Below are 26,107 nucleotides of genomic sequence, written 5' to 3'. Positions count from 1 at the left end.
CTATCTAACCTATACTGCAGGCTGGCACCTATCTAATCTATACTGCAGGCACCTATCTATCCTATACTGCAGGCACCTATCTATCCTATACTGCAGGCTGGCACCTATCTAACATATACTGCAGGCACCTATCTAATCTATACTGCAGGCTGGCACCTATCTAACCTATACTGCAGGCTGGCACCTATCTATCCTATACTGCAGGCTGGCACCTATCTAATCTATACTGCAGGCTGGCACCTATCTAACCTATACTGCAGGCACCTACCCATCTAATCTATACTGCAGGCACCTATCTAACCTATACTGCAGGCTGGCACCTATCTATCCTATACTGCAGGCACCTATCTAATCTATACTGCAGGCTGGCACCTATCTAATCTATACTGCAGGCTGGCACCTATCTAACCTATACTGCGGGCTGACACCTATCTATCCTATACTGCAGGGCATCTACCTATATAATCTATACTGCGGGGCACCTACCTATCTAACCTATACTGCAGGCTGGCACCTATCTATCCTATACTGCAGGCTGGCACCTATCTAATCTATACTGCAGGCTGGCACCTATCTAATCTATACTGCAGGCTGGCACCTATCTAACCTATACTGCGGGCTGACACCTATCTATCCTATACTGCAGGCTGGCACCTATCTAATCTATACTACAGGCACCTATCTAACCTATACTGCAGGCTGGCACCTATCTAACCTATACTGCAGGCTGGCACCTATCTAATCTATACTGCAGGCTGGCACCTATCTAACCTATACTGCGGGCTGACACCTATCTATCCTATACTGCAGGCTGGCACCTATCTAATCTATACTGCAGGCTGGCACCTATCTAACCTATACTGCGGGCTGACACCTATCTATCCTATACTGCAGGCTGGCACCTATCTAATCTATACTACAGGCACCTATCTAACCTATACTGCAGGCTGGCACCTATCTATCCTATACTGCAGGCTGGCACCTATCTAATCTATACTGCAGGCTGGCACCTATCTAACCTATACTGCGGGCTGACACCTATCTATCCTATACTGCAGGCTGGCACCTATCTAATCTATACTACAGGCACCTATCTAACCTATACTGCAGGCTGGCACCTATCTAACCTATACTGCAGGCTGGCGCCTATCTAATCTATACTACAGGCACCTATCTAATCTATACTGCAGGCTGGCACCTATCTAATCTATACTGCAGGCTGGCACCTATCTAACCTATACTGCAGGCTGGCACCTATCTAATCTATACTGCAGGCTGGCACCTATCTAACCTATACTGCAGGCACCTTTCTAACCTATACTGCAGGCTGGCACTTATCTAATCTATACTGCAGGCTGGCACCTATCTAATCTATACTGCAGGCTGGCACCTATCTAACCTATACTGCAGGCACCTTTCTAACCTATACTGCAGGCTGGCACTTATCTAATCTATACTGCAGGCTGGCACTTATCTAATCTATACTGCAGGCACCTATCTAACCTATACTGCAGGCTGGCACCTATCTATCTAATCTATACTGCAGGCTGGCACCTATCTATCTATACTGCAGGCTGGCACCTATCTATCTAATCTATACTGCAGGGCACCTATCTAATCTGTACTGCAGGGCACCACCCTACCTAATCTATACTGCAGGCACCTATCTAATATATACTGCGGGGTACCTACCTAACTAATCTATACTGCAGGCACCTTCCTAACTAATCTGTACTGCGGGGCACCTACCTGTCTAATCTATACTGCAGGCACCTATCTAATATATACTGTGGGGTACCTACCTACCTATCTAATCTATACTGCGGGGCACCTACCTATCTAACCTATACAGAGTGTGTGCTTCCACAACGTGTGTATCCACAGCATATGTCTCTAGGCCCCGCATATGACACTCGCCCCAGGCCCCGCATACTCTAAGGCCACCTCTGAAAGAAAACATAGAGAACTGCACCGTGTATGTATCACATGTATGTATGTTTGTCTAATCACAAGTTGTAATCTGATCTCTCCCCTGTGTCACATGACTGCCGTGGTAGATACGCCCATTTTGAAAGCACAGGCTGCTAACATTATGTTTGCTTCCATGAATCAGGAAGTAGAAACAATGCAGATTTATTTTAGGATTTGTATCAGCTGTAACAAATACATGTTATTTGTTTAACCACTTCAGCACCACAGGGTTTTTTTGCTTAAAGAGACTCCGTAACAAAAATTGCATCCTGTTTTTTATCATCCTACAAGTTCAAAAAGCTATTCTAATGAGTTCTGGCTTACTGCAGCACTTTATACTATCACTGTCTCTGTAATAAATCAATGTATCTTTCCCTTGTCAGACTTGTCGGCCTGTGTCTGGAAGGCTGCCAAGTTCTTCAGTGTTGTGGTTCTGCTATGAACTCCCCCTTCCAGGCCCCTCTATGAACACTGCCTGTGTGTTATTTAGGATTAGAGCAGCTTCTCTCTTATCTTTTACAAGCTGGATAAATCGTCCTCTGAGCTGGCTGGGCTTTCACATACTGAAGAATTACAGACAAGGGCAAAGCTGTTTGCAGGAAGAAACAAGCAGCCTGAAACTTCAGTGCATGAGAACAGGGGGAAAGAAACACACAAATGATCTCTTGAGATTCAAAAGGAAGGCTGTATACAGCCTGCTTGTGTATGGATGTATTTTCTATGTGTGGACATACTGTACATCAACCTACTTCCTGTTTTGGTGGCCATTTTGTAAAATTGCATCTCCAATACCCTCTGTTGTTTGACCATCATGTGATCGGTGCTTGGGGTGGATTTTGATTGGTGTTTTGTTATTATGGGTGTTATTTAGAGAGGAGGAAGTTATTTTACAAATCAGTGCACATGTAAGCTTGAAAAGAAATCTGCCCAAAACTTTCCCCAGTGTTCTGCAGCTCAGGAAGCGCTTGTTAAATTCGGCCCAGCAGGGCCGGTTCAACTAACAATTGGGCCCTAGGGCAAAATTAGCCTGGGGGTCCCCAACAGACCCCCCCCCCCCCCCCCGACCAAAAAACGTCATTAGAGGCTCTTTGTCGCAATTAAACTTCCCTCCTGGGCCCCTGAGCTGGCTGCTGACCCTCCCCCAGTCACCTCCCAACTTAACAGATTCTGCAAAGTCCCTGGGGAGCAACAGTTAAGATGGAGGAGGGACAACTTGGGGGCCCCTACAGGCTCTGGGGCCCTGGGGCAATTGCCCATTTTTTTCTATGGTAGCTCCGGCCCTGCGGCCCAGCCATATGTATAGTCTAAAAATGCATCCCTGTGGCTTAATTTATATCCAATCAGATCTGACAAGGTACTAAAAGAAGCATGAATAATGTTTCCTGCCTGTATTGGCAGATTGTCAACATGACTATGAGCAGTGATACTGATTTTATGTACAGGTAACTTAATTGTGGTGAGCTTACGCAAAAATACTGTAAAATTCATAGTAAGCATCCATTCTGCAATTCATTTAAAATATGATTACCAACATGTGTTCCATATAAAAAAAACTCCTAAAACTGGAGTGGGGCATGTATGCTGTGCCTAACTTTATGACAAAAAAAATTATATCACATTAATAGTAATATTCCCATTGAGTTGTACATAGGATATTACAGGTTTTTGCCACTAGATGTCCCCCTTACCTAACCATAATGTTTGGAACTGATTTATTTGAATATCTTTTGTTGCAAGGTGCTGGCAGCCTTATATTCGAAGTTGCAGAAAGCCCAAGTATCAAGGTGACATCAGGTGACTTGGCAGCCGATTGACCATCGGATTCAATTATTATAGTCAAACTGTATGATATTCAGTGCCACCAAGAACATGCCCAATCGACAATGCAACCAATTTCGAAATTGGTTGCATGAATCGATTGGACATGCTGCAAGATGTCGGGCCACCATGCTTGATGGGGTGCGACAAATGCGACTGAACCCCGACGCTGTCCCCCCCTAGTGTATAATGTATTATAAACATTAAAGTTGCTTGCAAGCCAATATTATGTGTATCTTGTTGACCACCCCTAGTTCTGTGATGCAACGTGAGGTGAAGGAAGGAAAAACAGTGACATAACCTTCTTCTTCCTGGTAACTAAAGTTGAAGAGAAATCGAGAGCCCAATATGGTGTAGTATGTCAAAATTGATTGGATAAATGAAACAGTGAGATGGTAATACTCACAAACACGGGTTACCATCTAGGTAACCACTCATTAGGCAGGCGAGGAGATTAGACCTGTCCTCACTCAGGATTAAGAAAATTGAAAATACCCCAAAGATGCAACGCGTTTCGCGGGCACAGCCCACTTCTTCAGGCAATAAGCAGGGGATAAACAACAGCAATTCAGTTATAGCAAGCAGAGCACCTCTGTTTGTGCTCTGCTTGCTATAACTGAACGAAACGGGTTGCATCTTTGGGGTATTTTCAATAAATGTGTATATCTATATATTTACAGTCCTTGGTGTCTGCTTTAACGGAGGCGAGTCCACCACTTCCTCCCAGCAATTTTTTAAAAATTTTATGTACTTTTATCCTTCTGGCGCCTCTGTACACCTACCAATATTCTTCTTCCTGGTGTCTTAAAAGAAATAAACTGCATCTCTTCTCTGGGTGATGAGAGAGAGAGAGAGAGAGAGAGAGTCTGTGTGTGTGTGTGTGTGTGTCTGTGTGTGCGTGTGCGCGTGTGTGTGCGTGCGTGTGTGTGTGTACATTAGCCATCAGAGTAGGTTATTGCATTGCATTTCACCAGATTTATACCAATGACTTCTGTACACTACTCAGCAAGATCTAGGCATGACAGTTTGGGCCATACTCTCTTCCATTAGGTGCTTCATGGTAGTTTGTCTACCAGTGGAGGCAGCAATCCTCTCCTGAAGTTAGGAGGAAAAAGAGTAAAGGCAGTCTTGGGATTCGTGTGACCAGTCTAACTACAAAATACTGTATTGCCAACTTAATCCGAGACAAATGTGTCCTAAAGAACTGCTTTGAAGTAGGAGTTGCTTTTTAAGTCACCCATGCTCAGTAATCAGAGATTTTCTGGGTTTGCAGTAGTTCCAAAGATAAGATTACTTTTTTTTTTTCATCTCTGCTTTGCAGTGTCAGTTATAACTAGGAAAGTGTACCATTTTTAAACTGGACCAAACTCTTGCACAGCACACAATGAAAAGTTTTCACTCCACAAATAAATGCTGTATAACGCCACTGTTCTGAGCTATGTGTTTTTAGCTACACCAGAGTGTAATTACCCTTATTAGTAGCTGTAAATGAGAGCTGAGGATTTGCATGTACAGGAAAAGGCTAAGGCGTTAACCCTTTCTTTGCCTCCTGAGCATTAATCCAGTTAAAACTTCAATTTTTTTTTAGGATTTCCATAAATTGTAATAAAGATTTCCCTCCCCCCCCCCCCCCTAAAGGTTATTGTGCAGTACCTAATTTTTAGAGCAGAGAGGAGTTCGGAGTTTAAAGGACAACTGAAGTGAGAGGGATATGGAGGCTGCCATATTTATTTCCTTTTAAACAATACCAGTTGCCTGGCAGTCCTGCTGACCCGCTGCCTCTCATACTTTTAGCCATAGAACCTGAACAAGCATGCAGCAGATCAGGTGTTTCTGACATTATTGTCAGACCTGACAAGATTAGCTGCATGCTGGTTTCTGGTGTAATTCAGACACTACTGAGCCGAATGGATCAGCAGGGCTGCCAGGCAACAGGTATTGTTTAAAAGGAAGTAAATATGGTAGCCTCCGTGTTCCTCTAACTTCAGTTGTCCTTTAAATAAATCCATGTGTATATAAAATGTATACAAATGGCCATATTACCTCTTACAATGACTTGCATATCTGCCCGCTCAATCAGTCCTGATAAACCAGGAAGCTCAGCAACACATGTGTAAAGTCCCATATCACTGTAGTCTACAGAATCCAGGATTAACACAGACCCATTAGCAATGGTTCTTCCATCCTAATAGAGAGATAAGATGAATAGTCAATTGTTCTGATGTGTAAATTAATCAAGACTTGTAAATGGAGTACAGTAATTGTAATAGCAACATTTTACGTACAATTTAGCGTAAGCGAAATTAGTACATTAGATCATCACTAGGGCAGAAGGAGGCACAAAGGGGGGCAGGGGTGGTACAGTGGAGGCACAGGGACACAGTGTGCGTGTGTGGGGGAGCACAGGTGGCTCAGAGGAGAACACTGAAGGCACAGGGGAAGAGAGGTGACACAGAGAGGGGCACTAGAGGCACAGGGGGGACACAGAGGAGGTACACGGGACAGAGATGGCACAGTGTGCCAGATTAAGAACGGATTCAGGTTAAGAACAAGCCTACAGTACTTATCTCGTTGGTTAACCGGGGACTACTTGTGCTTAATGCATCAGGTGGCCTTTCAGTCACTCACTTGTTCCCAGTGAATCTCTGGCGGAATTGATGCAGTAGCTTCACACATAACCATCAGGTTAGTTTGAAGTTCCATAGTAACAGGGGTTGTATGAGAAATTACAGGTGGGTCCATGACTAGAAATAAAAAACAGCCATGTTAAAACTACCATAAAAATTTATGGGATCAAGTTATTGTTATTTTTCAGTTGGTGCCAGGTGGACCCAACATTTGTGCATTTTTTGTAATGCCCCCCATAGTACATTCCAGCTGAATGGTGCCTGTCCACACCAAGAGTAAGCAAGCTTTCGGCTGTATAGCCTTCGTCGGGCTTCAAATTCAAAAATTCTTGCTTTTACTGATGCTAACATGGTACAATACCCTATTGCTACTACCATAAACTATAGTGTAGACACACAGCAGTGCCCACCCAATACCCCCTTCTCCCACTGTTCTGCTGCAGGATTTAGTACAAACCGCTGCAAAGGGAGCAAATAAATTCTAAAAACATTCCAAAGTCCACAGTGCTGAACAGTTTCAGTGAGAGGAGGACACTTTTTTAACCTCCTTAGCAGTATGCCGACACTGCATCGGGCAAGAAAAAAAAGCTAAAATCGGTATGCCCGACACAGTGTCGGGCATGCTGCTAAGGAGGATTTCTGTTACTTTCTCTCCCCTCAGCCTAAGTTAGCAATCTATAGCTGTCCCTGTTAAAGGTATCTATCTCACCAAGCCTCTCACCCGCGGCGATCGCAGCAGCTCTGATCGCTGCATCCCCGCCTCTGTACTGAGCGTATGATGTTGATGAGGTCATGACACCTGCTTCATACATGCGGGTTGCGGGTGAGAAGCTTGGTGAGTAATTGTGCTGGGGTTTTCTGCAGGGGGAGGTTCAGGGTCTGGGGGACACCTAAAGATTGCTCATTTAGGCTGGGTTACACCTATAAGTTGCTAACTTATATCTGGCTACCTATATTGGTGGCACATATACCTGGCTACCTACACTGGGGGGCTTATACCTGAATACCTTTATTGGTGGCACCTATACTTAGCTACCTATACTGAAGCACCTATACATGGCTACCTATATTGGTGGCACATATACCTGGCTACCTATACTGGGGGGACCTATACCTGGATACTGGTTTTGGTGGCACCTATACCTGGTTACCTATACTTAGCTACCTATACTGGAGCACCTATACATGGTGCTCCAGTATAGGTAGCTATATATGGGAACCTTTACTGTGGCACCTATACCTGGCTACCTATATTGGGGGCACATATACTTGTCTACCTATACTGGGAGGACCTATACCTGGATGCCTATAATGGTGGCACCTATACCTGGCTACCTATACTGGGGGCACCTATACTTGGCTACCTATACTGGGGGCACCTATATCTGGCTAACCTGTACTGGTGCACCTATAGCTGGCTAACCTGTACTGGGGCACCTATAGCTGGCTTACCTATACTATACTGGGCACACCTATACTTGGCTACCTATACTGGGACCACTTATACTCACCATTGGCGTGCTGATCCCTCGCCGTGTACCTCCGATAGTGACATGTTCCCCGGCGATCAGTGTTGATGATGCCAGGGTCACGCAGTGTCATCAACATCTAGCAAACTAATCTATTTATTTTTTTGTATTGAATACAATAAACTGTGGGGGGCAGGACAGGTAATGTATAAATGCACACACAGGAGTACATTTATACACTGGGGGGCAGTGGCAAGGCGGCGGACACGGCCAATTCCTGAGAGATTTCATTCTGAAATCGATCGGGAATCAGCCTGCGGTGTATGGGCAGCTGACAGATCTCTCTCTAATCAGATTTGATTAGAGAAAAATGTGTTCTTGGTCGAATATGCCCATCAATGTTAAATGTATGGCTACCTTTACATTTGTATTAGTGCAGGTAGAGCAGCTGCCAGCTGCAGCTCGGAAATGTAAATGATCAGAGATTTTGGGGAGTAATTTTGAAATTTAGTTTTTAGTTTAGTTTTTATTTGATTTTGTGTTTTCAAGCTTTTATTGGACTCAAAATGTATACTAGACCCTTGCTTGACACATTTTGGTAAGTTACAGGAAGAAAGGTTATGAAAATTAATTGGATCACTTTCTGCACAGAAATCCAGCAGAAACTGAACGCCAAAGAGGTTAATATGGCTGTGCGGCTGAATGATGATTGAAGGATTGAGAAAAAGTGTAGCTTATTCTACTAAACCATAAATTCAAGCACCGGGTTCAGTGGAGTAGTGCAAGAGTAATATATTTGAAGGGATTACGGTACTTAAAAAAAAAATACAGCTCATGTATTGAAAAGACTCAAGGATACAAAATCTTCAAAGCAAAAGGTAGCATGGCAGATCAATGACTTACAGTGGACGACGAGCGTAGTCTCGTTTTGAAGATCCTCCCCAGTAGATGTATCAAATGCTCTACAAACATATTCACCAGAATCTCCACGGGAAACATTCCAAGAAGTTTCTTCCAGTTCAGAATCAATCCCTTTCTGTCAAGAAAAAGGAGTAATAAAATACATTTTCTAAAGTAATGTCAAATACGAAGCAAATAATCATAACTACCGTTTGAATCATGGGGTCTCAGTCCCATGCTGTGGTGGCCCCCACAACAGGTCATATAACAAGCATGGCCACCAATAAAAAGTGTGGGGACCATGACACCCCATCATTCTTCCCCATAGCAATAACCAAGTCTCTAGAATATAGCCATGTAGATCCAAACAGAGAGAGGGAGCAACAATGAGCAAAGGTCCCGTGGTGTGCCGCTGCCTAGGGCCACAGTACTATGTGGCCTACCAGCATCAAAGTCCACGGAGGCAGGCACCACCTGTAGTAAAATATAGCTCTTTATTCAAAAAACTGTTAAAATGACATTCAGTAAAAAAAAGGCTATGGCGATTCAAGCCTCTACGCTCTTTCTGAAGCTGTTGTGCCATATTCCATATGGTGTATTTGGCATAACGGCTTGAGAACGAGCGGAGAAGCTTTAATAGGCGGGCTATCGCCATAGCCATTTTTTGCTGAATGTCATTTTAACAATTTTTTGAATAAACAGCTACTACAGGTGGTGCCTGCTTCCGTGAACTTAGAATATAGTCATGTCACCAAAACATAACCATGTCTCCCCGTATAGCCATGTCCCTCCCTGTAATATCAGTCTGCTCCTGTATAGCCATACTTATCCTTATAATGCCATAGACAGGATGGGAGGAGGCACCTTAAGGAGTAAGTTAGGCTATTAAGATTTTAAAGAGAACCCGAGGTGGGTTTGAAGAATGTTATCTGCATACAGAGGCTGGATCTGCCTATACAGCCCAGCCTCTGTTGCTATCCCAAACCCCCCTAAGGTCCCCCTGCACTCTGCAATCCCCCATAAATCACAGCCGTGCTGTGAGGCTGTGTTTACATCTGTAGTGTCAGTCTCGGCTGCTCCCCCGCCTCCTGCATAGCTCCGGTCCCTGCCCCCATCCCTTCCCTCCAATCAGCAGGGAGGGAAGGGATGCAGGCGGGGACTGGAGCTCAGCTCTGCAGGAGACGGGGAGAGCAGCAGACTGACACTATAGAGATAAACACAGCCAGCTCTGACAGCTGTTTGTCAGCAACGTGGCTGTGATTTATGAGGGATTGCAGAGTGCAGGGGGACCTTAGGGGGGTTTGGGATAGCAACAGAGGCTGGGCTGTATAGGCAGATCCAGCCTCTGTATGCAGATAACATTCTTCAAACCCACCTCGGGTTCTCTTTAAAAAATGATCTTACCTCAGAGGAGGAGTGGCTTAATAAAAAGTATTTTATCGGACACAGATGACAATGCATTTCACGGGCCTTACCTGCTTCTTCAAGTCAATAAAACTGAAGCAGGAAATTTGGGCGCACACACTAATTTGGAAAAAGGGTGATGCTATTACTTCAATAGTTAATTGCAATTAACAGGCACACAGAAGGAAATTTAAAAGCACAGTAACTTTCTAGTGGCTTGAGGTCTCCAGACAACGGCTTATATTTCATTTTGCGACTGACACTCAAAATTTCCTGTTAACCCCATTTAGCAACAGAAGCCCCAACATACCATTTTCTCTATTGCCGATTGCAGCAGGGAGCAGAGAAATTTGGACACCGCTTATTGCTGTAACGGAGACTTCAGTTCTCCATTAATGCAACTGCCCTCATAGCGGTAGGGGAGATGAGAAATTTGGGGGCTGCTGACAGGGGTAATGGAGGTGCAATGGTTTTCCGACTTTAAAGTCGGAAATTCCAGAAGTGAACCAGAGGCACATGACAGGACGTCTGCAGGGGACTATTAGAAGCCCCTGGTAAGTTCAACTCTTTTTCCCCCTACATTAGTCCTTTCAGTTCTCCATGATCAGCCCCACCCATAGTGCTAAAGTATTTGTGGAAAGCGTATCCATTAATAAGCCTAATGCACTCCTTGCCGCAGTCAGCTGTGCCTGCAGACATTTAGGCATCGCTAATAGTGTATAAGGCTTATTAGGGAATAAGATTTCCACTAATAAGCCTATAAGGGGGGCATTGATCGCAGAGAACTGAAGTCTCCATTAGCGTTGCCAAAAGGGGCAATTGAAAAAATGGTGTGTTGGGACTTTTATCACTAGTATTAGTGGAAAGCTTATGTCCAAAATGATTGCCGAAAAAAAATCCTTAAAGAGACACTGAAGCAAAAAAAAAAAAAAAATATGATATGATTTGCATGTGTAGTACAGCTAAGAAATAAAACATTAGGAGCAGAGACATAAGTCTAATATTGTTTTCAGTACAGGAAGAGTTAAGAAACTCCAGCTGTTATCTATGCAAAAAAGCCATTGAACTTCATGACTTTCAAAGTCGCAGAGAGCTCTGTCTTCTGAAGCTTATTATCTCAACTGTCAGTCACTGTATTTTCTTTTTCTCTCCAGAGGACAGGTCAATGGTTCACTAGCCTGCTCTGTAAAAACATTTAGAATGCTGAGTAGTGTGTAAACTGCTAAATTTTAGAGAATGATGTAATGTTATAAAAAAACATGTAGTTTTCCGTTAGCCGGGCGCATCCACTATATAACTGAAAATAAAAATATGAGAATATTTTCTTTGCTACTAATCTTCTAGTAATTATCCGTACTACACAACCAATTCATTAATCATAATTTTTTTTGGCTTCAGTGTCTCTTTAACCACTTGAGGACCCACCCTTTACCCCCCCTTAAGGACCAGCGCTGTTTGAAGGGATCTGTGCTGGGTGGGCTCTGCAGCCCCCAGCACAGATCAGAGGGCACGCAGAGCGATCAGATCGCCCCCCTTTTTTCCCCCCTATGGGGATGATGTGCAGGGGGGGTCTGATCGCTCCTGCGTGCAGGCTAGTTGCGGGGGGGGGCACCTCAAAGCCCCCCTCCGCGGCGACATTCTCCCCCTCCCTCTCCTACCTCTCCCTCCCGGTGATCCGGGCTGCACAGGACGCTATCCGTCCTGTGCAGCCAGTGACAGGACGTCCCCTGTCACATGGAGGCGATCCCCGGCCGCTGATTGGCCGGGGATCGCCGATCTGCCTTACGGCGCTGCTGCGCAGCAGCGCCGTACAATGTAAACAAAGCGGATTATTTCCGCTTGTGTTTACATTTAGCCCGCGAGCCGCGATCGGCGGCCCGCAGGCTATTCACGGAGCCCCCCGCCGTGATTTGACAGGAAGCAGCCGCTCGCGCGAGCGGCTGCTTCCTAATTAATCAGCCTGCAGCTGGCGACGCAGTACTGCGTCGCTGGTCCTGCAGCTGCCACTTTGCCGACGCGCGGTATGAGTGCGCGGTCGGCAAGTGGTTAAGCACTTAACCACTTGCCGACCACCCAGTACCTATGGGCGGCGGCACAGTGGCACCCCCAGGACCGTGTAACGTTGATCGGCGGTGGTACCTGGGGGAGTGAAATGCCGGGGATTGCGCGCATCTGCTGGCAATAGGCTCCGCCCACCCACAACGTCAACCCGCTAGCCAATTAGCAGCGCCGGCGGGTTGTTAGCCCACGATCTGCTGCGTTCAAAGCGTATAATACGCTTTGTAATGTATACAAAGCGTATTATCCAGGCTGACTCCTGCCCTGGTGGTCCCAGTGATCGAGGGACCACAAGGGCAGAAGGCAGCTTCCCTAGTAAGCACACACAAACACTGATCCTGCCCCCCCTGCCCCCTGATCGCCCACAGCACCCCTCAGACCCCCCTGATCACCCCCTCAGACCATTGTTTGCACTCAATGACCCCCCTAATCACCCATCAATCACCAAAAGAAAGCTGTATTAGTGACAAGAAAAGGAGGTAAAATTCATTTAGGTGGTAGGTTGTATGACCGAGCAATAAACCGTTAACCCTCCTGGCGGTTTGCTAAAAATCCGCTAGGGAGCAGCAAATCCGTTTTTAAAAAATGTTTTTTTCTTTTTCATGTAGCGAGACAAGGTCTCGCTACATGATAGCCGCTGCTCAGCGGCATCCCCCCAGCCCCTCCGATCGCCTCCGGCGATCGGAGATCAGGAGATCCCGTTCAAAGGACAGGATCTCCTGGAGGGCTTCCCCCGTCGCCATGGCGACGGGTGGGATGACATCATCGACGTCGTGACGTCAAAGGGGACTCCGATCCACCCCACAGTCCCTGATTGGCCAGGCAGCGCACGGGGCCGGGGGGGGGGGGCGGCCGCGGCGCGACGAATAGAGGCGGATCGGCGGGTAGCGGCGGCGATCGCATTGCACACGCAGCTAGCAAAAATTATACAAATCGGCCCAGCGGGGCCTGAGCGGTGCCTTCCGGCGGCATAGCCCATGCTCAGCAGTGGTCTGAATGGAAAAAAGCGTCTGGTCCTTAAGGGGTTTTAAGACTGCAGTCCTTAAGTGGTTAAGGACCACGGGCTTGAACCCCCCTAAACACCAGGCCATTTTTCACCCGCCACACCTTACGTCGGCAACCATGTTGGTCGCATTGTTGTTTGGACATGCTCTTGGCAGCCCATCTGATTGAATAATCATCAAATCGAATGGTCGATCGGCCACCAAGTAACCTGATCGACCATCCAATCCTCCTACCACCTTTAGGAGGTGAAAAAATGTGCAGTGTGTGTAGAGACAGGTAGCTACCCGTTTCCCTGCACCTCTCTGCGTGGCCATCACCGGAAGCTGTTACCATTACCGGGAGCTCCATGTTTATACAGGGTGAATCATTATTAATTTCTGCTATAAATGCAGCTGATACAGAGCTTTGGAATAAAATGTTTTGAAACATGACATTCTGACTCATGACCTGTATCTAATATTGGTGATATAGTATAAATCAGTGATGCCCAACTCCAGGACCTCGGCCCTTGTGTATGATATTTATGGCAAATAAATGAGATCCTGAAGTAAAGTGATAACCCTAAATTACTAACCCTAATCCTAATCTTTAACACAATCCTGTAAACAGAACCACAGAATGGTCATTATCTTAGTATCCTTTCTTTACGCAACCCAGCACTGTCCTTCTACACTGCCCCGCATCACGTAAGGAGGTGGACCTTCTATGTCCCTCATCTCGTTGATTGAGTGTTTCAGCAATATTTGGCCTAACCTACTTTAGAGTGCAGAAAGCCCAGAAGACAGTTCACACATACCTGTCACAACTCTGACCAGGTAATTAACCTCATCACAGTTACCTGTGAACGACAGCATACACAGGAATAGTCAGGAAAACCCACAGAAGGGGGCCTATTCAGAAACTGCAGTCCCATAGACAGAACGTCAGCAACTACTTTGTCGTTTGGACAGCCCAAAGTGAAAATATAGCCAGTCATTTTTAGGTAAGATTGTAGCAGAATGCCACTGACTATCTCTACTAAAATAATACCTTTAGGCGCAGTTGAAATTGTGCACGCTTTAAGAGATTGTGGGAGTTCGTAGCCCATTCCTAAGCAGAGTTATTAATTTTGGTGCGACCACTTGGGCTAGACTCAGGGTTCTTGGTCTCTGTATGATTCCCCGAATCCACTGTGTATTAATCTGCTATCAGCGCAAATGTGGCATTTATTGGTTTTGAATTACAGCGTTTTATACGTTTAAACCTAAATCTCTCTCCAAGGACTTGAACTGTGATTGGTTTGTCAACCAGAGGGGCAGGCTTGGTCCCACCCCAAAACTAACTTCCATAAAACCAGGATGCATACAAAGAGAGGCAGTCCTCCCCTGTGTACCATCACCTGATCAAGCCAGCCAGGGGACCATGTGGCTGGTGGCCATTTGCTTGAACTGAAACAAAGGACATTTTCCATTTGCTCAGATTTCCCAAACAGGACATATTTTCACCTGGCTTAAGTGTCCGTTTATTTCTTCCCTTATTTTTATTTTCATACTGCGCTATTATCGTCTCTATAATTGTTGATTTTAATGATTTTCTGTATATATTAATTATTTATATTGCATTTATAATACAGACTTCTACAAAGTCATTTATTTGTTCAGCTACCCCTGCTATTCAGCCGCACAAATCGAATTTTAGCTTCTGAAGAGTCGCTACTACTGTTGATAGCTAGATAAACTAGAGTGTGTTTTAACCGTTTTATTTGCAGGTCTAGAGTCAGCCAGTCAGTGGGATTCTCTGTCCCATGGTAACAGAGATGGTGGCAGCCTAGTATTTTGTGTTTAATAGATCACACACCTCCCTCTGGTCTGTCTGCTGCCAAAATTCCAGCGGTTTCTGTGCACCAATTGCTACCACAGATTGCATGGTCTGTGTGCTGAAATTGATTGGAAACAGATCTTTACATTACACGTCTTCCCCATGTATTGTTGTTTGCACAGACTGGCACCTCAACCCGGCCAACTCCATTATACACTACCAGCTAACAAGCGCCTGCAGAGTGCAGGTAACGCTTGTGCTGGAAGATGGAAGACAGCTTGCACACCGATCCCTCTACAAAAGGTATTCTACTCATACAATTGGCGCCCGCCATGGCCACTGAGCACCTGCATAGTGCAGAACGCTGGTGACTGCAAGGCGAGTGGTGCTTTCCACAGCTGCGAGGGGAGAGGTACAAAGGAATCCCGGTTGCCAGGAGCCTGGTACCTGGCTTAAAGTGACAAAGCCTGCGAGCTGGTACACCTATATGGGCTAACCAGCACTACACTGAGGTGAGATCATTCTACGGTCGGCTGGCCACTTTTCATAATTCACACACTGAGTGCGCTTTCTCCCACTTTGTCTCCATACATCCGAAATTGATTGGAAGGCATTGTGCGGTCCGGCCACTAGGGAGCGTGTGACACTTGTGCATGAAGATGAGCGTATGGCAACAGTGGGGGCCAGGAGGACTTGGGAAAGCTCTGCAGTATTTAGAGGCTCCCCTCTTTTTTATTTTTATTTATTTGATTTGCACTTTAATGCTAAGCACTTTAAAGGGAACCTGAAGTGAGTCAAATTATTTAAAATAAACACATGACATAGCTGCAAATGAATATTACATACTTACCTCACCGTCAGTTCTTCTCAGAAGCTCACCATTTCTTCTTACAGTGATCCTTTCCAGTTCTGACAAGATTTTGTCAGAACTGAAATATACCAGTTGCTGTCAGTTATATATCAGCAGCTGTCAGTTATAACTGAATGTGCAAGCTAATGCCCACGTTTCCCTATGGCTCAAGTGGGTGATATTACAGTTTAACAGTGTGCTGACCAGGAAGCTGTTATGGGGTAATGGCCATTTTTTAAATGGAGGACGGAGAATTCCATTGATCACTGTGGACATTGAGAGATTGAGGAGTAGACTAGTACTACACAGGAGGTAAGTATGATCTGTGTATGGTTATTTTGACTTTTTATTTTCAGTTCAGGTTCTCTTTAAGACTAAGATTAATTTATCCTAGATCTAAGTTAGTGGGAAACTGATCTCAGGGTAGGAACACTCTAGGCAGAATCGCATATGTGTTTTCCACTATGTGCTATGGCAAATGCATATGCGATTCTGCCTAGTGTGCCTCTAGCCTCAAACACATATGAACTTAACCTGAAAACAAACTGATAAAATTGCAGTTGACCTGCATTTTTATAACAGCTGAAATGAAGCCAAAGGTTGCAAGTGTGAGTCCTTGGTGTCCTCAACTTACAGATGTGCACAAGTAAACAGCTATCTTTACAAACACAACCTCCAATAATGTATTATTACCAAGCAAAACGTAAGATGATGTTATGTTTAGAAAGATAAAACTCTGCTTACCTTGTAGATACTAGTTTCAGGTTGTGGATTCCCATCACCTTCACATACCAGCCTTACGAGATCCCCTTCCTTTATCATCTTGGATGGACCTTTCATATATACCCTGATTTCAGTATTTGGGTCTGTAAGTTGAAAAATCAATGTCAGAATCAAATATACCTATTCACTGAAACATTGTATGCTTATCATTTATTTGTTATAAACCTGCAGTGGTGTAGCACTAGGAGATGCAGAGGATGCGACCGCACCGGGGCCCCTACTTCAACCACAGTGTTTAATGGTGTTATGCTGGTAATGATCACTTCTACATGTATTTTGAATAGTGGTGATCTTAAACAAACTGTTCCCCTCCTCTGCTTACACCTCTAACACTATAGATGTCCTTGGCAGGTTTTGTTGCGCCATATGAATTGTTATGTATAGGATGCTTGGGGGGCCCATTGTAAAACTGGCCCAAAGCCCCTTAGCTATGTCACTGTACACAATGGGCCTGATTCAATTTCAGCTATTGCTGGTACAAGAGGCAAGCAAAGCACTCATTCATGCAACTTTGTTATCAGGAGACCCAATTGCTAAAGGTGCGTACACGCCTTTGACGGATGTCACCAGTACCTGATTCCCTGTGTGACATTGCTGGGCCTGGCTGCGTGTGCAAATCACAATGCGCTGTGTTGCTATGCAGGGGGGGCAGGGACGGTAGGACGAAGAGCGGCGCATGCCTGGCATCACACGGGCGACGGGGATCAGCGTGAACAATGGGATTGGCGTCGCTGGGGGTGTGTAGATCCGCCTGGCAGATCGCTCGCAGGTTCGGGGTCACCGGCTGCCGTACACATGCCTGATTATCAGCTGAGGTGGTCGTTATCGGCAACCGAATGCCGAAAACCTGAACTGAGAATGAAAAGTCAAAATAAACATATGCATAATTATACTTACCTCCCGTTTAGTCTACTTAACAATTTCTTTCTCCTCTCCCGTGTCCTGTTTATCTACTGTGATCGACGGAATTCTCCATCCTCCATTTCAAAAATGGCATTTAACCCTGTAACAGCTTCTGGGTCAGTACACTCTTGAATTGTAATATCACCCACTTGAACAATAGGGAAACATGGACATTAGCTTGCACATCAGTTTTTCTTTCAGTTATAATTGGCAGCAACCGATGCATTTCAGTTCTGACAAAATCTTGTAAGAACTGGAAGGAATCATTGTTAGAAGCAAATGGTTAGCTTTTGAGAGGAATTGATGGTGAGGTGAGTATGCAATATTTATTTGCAGGTACATCATGTGTTTGTTTTAAATAATTTTACTCGTTTCAGGTTCCCTTTAAGTCAGACGTGTGTACAAGGCTTAAGAAAAATCCACGTGACTCTGTTTTCACCAACACGAATTCCCAAGCAAAGGTTTTAATCTGCTGGTAGCCTTTTCTCCTTATTCAGTAGCTACACCAGTGTGCAGTTATAAGATATGGTTGTGCAACTTAAGGTGCATACAGACATGAGACAAAATCAGGCTACTTTTACCCATGATGCGGTGCAATTGTCCTGCGGCACGAGAGCCTGGGGCAGGAGGATCGTACTGCACCATGTCCTCTTGCATATTACACTCCAATTGTTCACCTTCAGTCTCAGCTATGCTAACCTTAGCTGGATAGCAGCAGCTGGTGCTCCTTTTCTGCAGGTACGCCAATCCTGCAAACCAGAGCCATACAATATGTAGAAGGAGGCACTCCACAGGTTTTAAACTTGCGTTTGGCTTCTTTATTGAGGAACTGCACACACTACATGTTGCGGATACACTGACCCTTCCTTAGGTGTGAACACCACCCACAAAACCACCCCTTATATAGGACCACCCACAGGAAGTCTAACCCAAGTGCATTACCATACAGTGATAGACATAAAACAGTTTCTGTTGTATCTACGTTCTAATACAGGGAACTACTATACCATCCACCTCTAGGTCTAAATAAAAGGGGAATTCATTTCCCATCCCCATACCGGATAAAAAGTCAGGGTGGTTTTGTGGGTGGTGTTCACACCTGAGGAAGGGTCAGTGCACCCGTAACATGTAGTGTGCAGTTGCTCAATAAAGAAGCCAAATGCAAGTTTGAAGCCTGTGGAGTGCCTTCTTCTACATATTGTATGCCTCTTGCATACTACCCTGTGGCAGAGTGCACCGACAGGGTAACATGCATAGCTCCGCCTCCCACCAGGTGACGTGCTCCCTGCTTCACAGGAAGTAGGCCACTAAAGCTATGCACCTGCACGCCACAACCGCAATCGATCGTTCACACATACTTACAATGCTGCATAATCTGTGTGGTAGGTACAGATTATGCAGCAATACACTGCAGAGTTTGCAGCACACTTGAGTCAATTTCACTACTTCCGTCTCACCGCATCACCATAGTGTGTAAGTCCCCATGGACTTACATTACCCACATGACAAGATGCGGCAGGGGAGAGTACTTTGATGTAAGGAAGCACGGTAAGTGTGAAAAAAGCCTCATCATTTGTGATTGTTTTGACTGTCAAGCTCGGTTCACACTGCAGTGTAAAACAGAAATGTTTTTGTCCTTTTTGATGGATCACAAAACTGACAGTCTACAGATGTTATAAATAGGATCTGTTTAAACTTGCAACAGATCCATTGGATTTTTGGACCAGCGGATGCATTTCCCATAGAAATCTATGGTGGAAATGCATCTGCTTCGGACCACAATGCACTATCGGAGCTTTAACCCTCCGGGGACCGGCTGCCTAACCCCCCTTAAGGACCAGGCCATTTTACATGCGGGGGGGGGAGTGTTTGGGGGGGTCAGGCAGCCGGATCCTCAGTGTAGTTAGCTAGGCATGGTGTCCCCAGTGTAGCCAGTTGTCCCACGTATTGCCGGCAGCCTTTACTCACCTCCCAGGCTCTAGCCCCCTTCACTCTGTCCGGCATCCCCGCTCGCACTGCCGCTAAGTTCCATGTCGCAGCTTGATGACGTCATCAAGCCGGGACCCGACACTTAAGGCAGAGCAAGCGGGGATGTCGACCAGAGTGGACGGGAGCGACGATCGTCGGGGGAACTTCAGGAAGGTGAGTCTCCGTCCTCTTCTTCCCCTCAGACCACCGCTGCTAACAGAGATCATTATGATCAGCCAGCAATCGTAGTGATGACGTGATCAGGAGCCAATCGCGATGGCTCCTGATCACTGAGGGGAGATGTCAGCTGTCATATGACAGCTTAATCCCCCCTCTCAGGTGCGCACGATCGCGTCGGGAGCGGAAATGGCAGGTGGCATAAATCCTATCCAGCATCAGAGTTAGGCAGCCACAAGTGCGGCGTAGGATTTACTTGCGGCGGACCCCTGGGGACACTGTGACATATGTCACAGCACCATTCACACAATGGCACCTTGTGTAATTGAACCCCATCTAAGTTCAGTGGTACTTTAAATGACATTGATTATAGGAATCTGCACTATTATCACAGAATATTTTATAACATGTACTTATTTCTTGTGCCCCTCTGTCAACCTGAGATAAATTCTAGTGTACTTCATACAAACTTACAATAGACCGTAATATTTTCTCTTGAAGACTCCTGCATATGGCGTCCAGCTTTTAGATCATATGAGACTGCACAGTAAAAAACGGCTGAAGCATCAGACTTTTGGACGGGTGCAGACAGCGTACTTCTAACTGTAATCAGATTGTTGGATTCTGTGGTGACTTGGGTGCTGATTTTCACATCTTTGGAAAAATAAATAAATAAATAAGGTTACATTAGTCACCTAATGCAAATCATTCATAAATACTCTCTAAATACTTTCTACTGAACATCAATGTGAAACTGCTGCAACTGCTTTTAGTTCAAACGGGAGCCTTGTTTAACAATTCAATATAACTACATTATTTATCATTGTCACATTTAAAGAGGATCTGTAAAAACAAAAAATATCCCCTGGGCCTGGGGAATACTTACCTCGGAAGCTGGAAGTATCTGGATCCTAATGAGGCTTCCCCCATCCAGCCAGCGCTTGAACTGAGGGGCAGAGGGGGGTGGGGGAAGCCTCATTAGGATCCAGAGGCTTCCCCCTCCCGAGGTAAGTATCCCCCAAGCAGGGGAGGACTGGCCCAGGGGGACGGGGGGCAATCGCCCCCCGGGCTGCCCGAATCTTAAGTAATTAGGGCCGGCCGCTGCTATACGCAGCGGCCGCAGACATACCACAGGTGACAGGTTCGCAGTGGGGATCGCAACCTCGCGCGATATTTCCCGGCAAGTTGAAGTATCCAATCAAAGAAGGGGCTGAGGCGGCCGGCCATGGTGTGCCCTTGTGCGTGGCTGCGCCTGCAGTGGATGTGAGCGGCACAAGGACACAAATAGCTTAGGTCCTCTCCGGCCCGGTGGGTTGACCCTGCTTGACTCCGCCCCCCGCCTGGAGCCATTGCCGCCCGCAACGTGCTGCTGTGCCTGCGGTTTCATCGGAGTGAGCTGTCTCACTCTTCAGCTTTCTGTGCTGGAGGGGCTGGGGGCCTGGAGCTGTGGCTATGAGTGGCTGGCTGGAGGAGTCGGGCACAGTCCTCTCCTGTGCTGCTGTGCCTGAGGTGTCGTCGGAGTGAGCTGTCTCACTCTTCAGCTTTCTGTGCTGGGGGGGCTGGGGGCCTGGAGCGGCGGCTACGAGTGGCTGGCTGGCTGTCCTGGCTGGAGGAGTCGGACACTCTGGGGGCTGGGAGTCGGAGATGCCACCTATAGCTGCTTGCTGCTGTGGAGGAGGAGGAGGTGTAGGACTGAGGAGACAGGAGGATAGAGGAGGTTAGGTCCAGGTTGCCAGAGGAGAAGGTGGTTTTTATAAATTTTGTTTCTGTACTTCTTCTCCCTTCTTGTTACTGAGTTACTCACACTTTGCTGCCTGCCTGCTACTGCTGTCAACTTCAATTCTCTGCCCAGGCCAGTGCCCTCTGAGTTTTTTTTTGTGTGACAATCATCTCCATTCTGACCCTGGCCTGAGGGGGAACGTTTTTTCTTCTTGTGGTGTGATTGGCGGCAGGGGAGGGGGGAGGCAGGCAGTTAGGCACTGTCAAACAGGTAGTTGGAGGGGGGGGTAGGTGTCAGACAAGTAGTTTGTATGGTGGGTGGGCAGGAGTGGGGTTAGGCATCACCAGGTAGGTAGGTTTGTGTGTGTGTGTGTGTGTGTGTGGGGGGGGGGGGTTGTTTAAAGGAGTTATCAGGCATTTTTAATGAAATAAGTGCTACTTACCCGGAGCTTCCTCCAGCCCCACGCTCCCAGCATGTCCCTCACCACAGCTCTGCAGTCAGCCATTCGCTGCCGCTGCCTCCCAGTCCCCGGCGATGGCACCAGTCCGACCTGGATGTCGGCCTGTACTGCGCCTGTGCGAGCAGCACTGTCAATCACCGCCACGTGGACCGGAGTGTACTGCGCAGGCGCAGTAGTTCTGCGTCTGCACAGTACGCTTTGGTCCATGTGGCGGTGATTGACAGCGCCGCTCGCACAGGCGCAGTCGGCCTGACGTCATCGCCGGGGGCTGGGAGGCAGCGGCAGCGAACAGCTGACTGCAGAGCTGCGGCAAGGGACATGCTGGGAGCTTGGAGCTGGAGGAGCCCTGGGTAAGTAGCACTTATTTTCATAAAAAAAAAAGCCCGATAACTCCTTTAAGGTTAGGCATCAGACACAGACAGGTAGATTGTGCGGAGAAATGGGGTTAGGCATCAGGTACAGTGTGTGTGTGTGTGTGTGTGTGTGTGTGTGTGTGTGTGTGTGTGCGTGCGTGCGTGCGTGCGTGCGTGCGTGCGTCATCACAATTTAAAGATTTGCACACAAGAAAGATATGGCTTTGGGCTGGGGATGCCGTGAAACGGGCCTCTAGTTTGTGTTGTCCCCCCAGGCCAAAAGGTCCCAGTCCTCCCCTGCCCCCAAGGGGGATACTGTTTATTGCACGCGCAAACTGTTTATTGGAAGCTAACATCCTCCATTTGTTGCATCTGTTTTGAATGCAAGTTGTGTAATCTGTCCTTATATGGGCTCTATACATCTATGCAGCTAGTCAATTCGGGTGCAGCCTGCATTGGGAAGCGCGCTGCCCTCTCCTTCTGTTGTACAAAAATGTAAGTCTACCCATGGCTAGCTACATTCTTGTGTATAGGTTTGCATTCCATTGTATCTAGTTTTAGGGTCTAGTGCATAGTTTGCATCTGTTTTGAACTCAAGGTGTGTATTTGAGTCTCTGGGGGGCGTTGCACACGTCTGTTGGTAATCACTTCAGTTGTAGACTGAATAGGAGTGCTGCCAATTACTTTGCTGCATGTCTTGTGCCTGTGCAATAGCACAGAGCCAAATGGCCCTTAGCTTTCCCTGCTGAGCCCCTGAGAGGGCTTCATGCTGCTACACTGGCACAAGACGTCCTGTGCCTGTGCAGTGTGTCCGCACTCATCCATGGACTGAAGCATGGTCTCGAAATTCCAGGGGGTCCCAACATTGGGAGGAGAAGGTGAGAAGCCTCAGGAACATCCAGAGGCTTCCCTCTACTGAAGTAAGTATCTGAATTTCTCTCTTACAATCTCAAAAGTTTGCTTAAAAACTACCAGCATAAGGGTGCCTTCTTTACACATTACAGGCCAGCCACCCAAGACACATCCATAGTCTACTATGCTGCATAATTATACAGGTTGAAAAAATAACCACATCACGTTCACCTCACACAACTCCTTCAGCTCTGAACCAGAAGAAGGCAAATCAAAAGTTCCTTTAAGATATTACATATATTTATCACTGATGCTAAGTACTTTACAAACTCTTGCATCAAAAATTAAATTGTAATACGCACTATTTTCTCCTTCTCGCAGGGGGTGACCATTCTTATACCACTTGAAGATGGGAGCTGGGAAACCATTCTTACTTTCACAGGTGCTGATCTGTAGTGATAAATAATATTTATATATAGTGTGACATTTGCAAGGTCATGTGTGAACTACATTGAAACTAACAGACTAAATGGTCAGATAAAAGAAATACTACATATTTGAAACTTATAAAAAATGGAAGTATCAATCTCAATCCAAACAACCCTCCAAAAAAAATATATGATAAAGCATGGGCGTAACAATAGGGGAGGCAGCCCCTGCTCTCGCGGGGGGACCCGGGCCCCGGGGTTTTGGGGGGCTGGAGGGGTCGCAGCATGAAGGGGAGAGCTTGGTAGCACGTTGGCAGGGAGGGGGGATGGTCCCCCTCCCTCACCTCGGGCTCTGCCCTCTGCACTCCCCTCCAGCATTGAATAGTGTTTGTGTCTAGGCGGCTGGCAGCGGCAGATCCACATACCTTCCTTGCGTTCCAGAGCAGATGTTTCTCCCTGTAGTGTCTGACGCTACTTCCTGTCTATACAGGAAGTAGCGTCAGAAGCTAGAGAGAGGAACATTGTTGGAACGCAAGGAAGGTATGCATTTACCACTGCCCGCCGCCTAGACACAAACACTATTAAATACTGGAGGGGAGCGCAGAGGGGAGATCCCGAGGTGAGGGGGGGATGGTGAGGTGCTATTAAGCCGACGTGCTATTAAGCTCTCCCCCTCATGCTGCGACCCCTCCAGCCCCCAAAAGCGGCCCTGAGCAGGTCCGGGGGGGGGGGGGGGGCCCGCACAGAATTTCTGCAGGGGGCCCGGCGATTCCTAATTACGGCCCTTTGATAAAGTAACTGAAAGATGCTTGGAACTCCTATGAAGAAGTTTTAACTAGACATTGTTTTTTACTTTATGGACCACAGGAGATTTACCAGTTAATAATGTGTCCCTATTGATTCAGCAATAACATTATTGCCACTTATGACTACGGCTTGATTCACTAAGACAAATAGCCTGCCTTATCAGAGTTAGCACGTCTTATCAGAGTGAGGAAGAATCACTAGACACCAGGGAACTGCTCAGGGGTGAGAGCGGGACCACTAGACACCAGGGAACTGAATAGGGGAAAGAGGGAAGGTCACTAGACACCCAAGAACTTTATAGGAAAGGGAGGGGGCCACTAAAAACCAGGGAACTGTATTGGGGAGGGAGGGGTCCATTAGACACCTCAGAATAGTATAGGGGAGGGAGGGGGCCAGCACACACCAGGAACTGTATAGGGGAAGGGGACCGCTAGACCCAAGGCAAATGTCTAGGGGAGGGAAGGAGGACTGATAGACATCAGGCAAGAGACAATAGACACCAGGGAACCATATAAGGGAGAGAGGTGACCACAAGACATTGAGGTTGGTCCGCAACTTGGTCTCAGTGTTCAATTTCACCCCACTTTGCGTTTGAGTTTGACAATCCTGCTTTAAAAGAAGAAAACTGGGGAAAGTTTGGAATAGTCTTGCAGGGTACTGTATACAATATGCAATATTTGAACCATATCATACATGTACTATGAATAAGCAATCATTTTATGTGTACCTTGGTTGGATCGTTGGTTACTGATAGATCACGTTCCATTGTGATTTCGGGCCTTGATGGTTTCTCTAAATATAGAAATAAAGGTATAAAGTGAGATATATGAGGGAACATTCATTTAACATGACTTTCAAATAAGGTTAGCCAATACCATAGATAAAGTAGTATGCTAAGGATAGAACTTGCTTAACCACTTTAGGATCACAGTCTTTCTACCCCTTAAGGACCAGAGCCTTTTTTTCCATTCAGACCACTGCAGATTTAACGGTTTATTGCTCGGTTATACAACCTACTATCTAAATGAATTTTCCCTCCTTTTCTTGTCACTAATACAGCTTTCTTTTGGTGCTATTTGATTGCTGCTGCGATTTTTAGTTTTTATTATATTCATCAAAAAAGACATGAATTTTGTCAGAAAAATGATTTTTTTTTTAACTTTCTGTGATAACATTTGTCAAATAAAGTAAAATTTCTGTCTACATTTTTGTCCAAATTTATTGTGCTACATGCCTTTGATAAAAAAAAAAAAACATTCAGTGTATATTTATTGGTTTGGGTAAAAGTTATAGAGTGTACAAACTATGGTGCAAAAAGTGAATTTTCCCATTTTGAAGCATCTCCGACTTTTCTGAGCACCTGTCATGTTTCATGAGGTGCTAAAATTCCAGGATAGTATAAATACCCCCCAAATGACCCCATTTTGGAAAGAAGACATCCCAAAGTATTCACTGAGAGGCATGGTGAGTTCATAGAAGATTTTATTTTCTGTCACAAGTTAGCGGAAAATGACACTTTGTGACAAAAAAAAGAAGAAAAAAAAGTTTCAATTTCTTCTAACTTGCAACAAAAAAAAATGAAATCTGCCACGGACTCACTATGCTCCTCTCTGAATACCTTGAAGTGTCTACTTTCCAAAATGGGGTCATTTGTGGGGTGTGTTTACTGTCCTGGCATTTTGGGGGGTGCTAAATTGTAAGCGCCCCTGTAAAGCCTAAAGGTGCTCATTGGACTTTGGGCCGCTTAGCGCAGTTAG

General features: G+C 46.1%; 1 protein-coding gene across 1 annotated transcript in view; it reads right to left on the bottom strand.

Annotated features, from left to right (window-relative positions):
- Positions 1 to 26,107, bottom strand: part of MCAM (melanoma cell adhesion molecule) — a 124,483-nt gene that overhangs the window by 28,747 nt on the left and 69,629 nt on the right. The window contains exons 4-10 of the mRNA XM_068240969.1: positions 25,078 to 25,142; positions 23,478 to 23,565; positions 20,205 to 20,384; positions 16,644 to 16,765; positions 8,789 to 8,921; positions 6,418 to 6,533; positions 5,833 to 5,974 (exon numbers count right to left, since the gene is read on the bottom strand). Coding sequence (XP_068097070.1) covers positions 5,833 to 5,974; positions 6,418 to 6,533; positions 8,789 to 8,921; positions 16,644 to 16,765; positions 20,205 to 20,384; positions 23,478 to 23,565; positions 25,078 to 25,142 — 846 coding nt within the window. The remainder of the gene's footprint in view (positions 1 to 5,832; positions 5,975 to 6,417; positions 6,534 to 8,788; positions 8,922 to 16,643; positions 16,766 to 20,204; positions 20,385 to 23,477; positions 23,566 to 25,077; positions 25,143 to 26,107) is intronic.

This window comes from Hyperolius riggenbachi, chromosome 6, assembly GCF_040937935.1.
Source record: "Hyperolius riggenbachi isolate aHypRig1 chromosome 6, aHypRig1.pri, whole genome shotgun sequence".
NCBI classification, from domain to species: domain Eukaryota; kingdom Metazoa; phylum Chordata; class Amphibia; order Anura; family Hyperoliidae; genus Hyperolius; species Hyperolius riggenbachi.
Note: the sequence above shows the minus strand (reverse complement) of the source record. Positions and strands in the feature narration are given on the sequence as shown.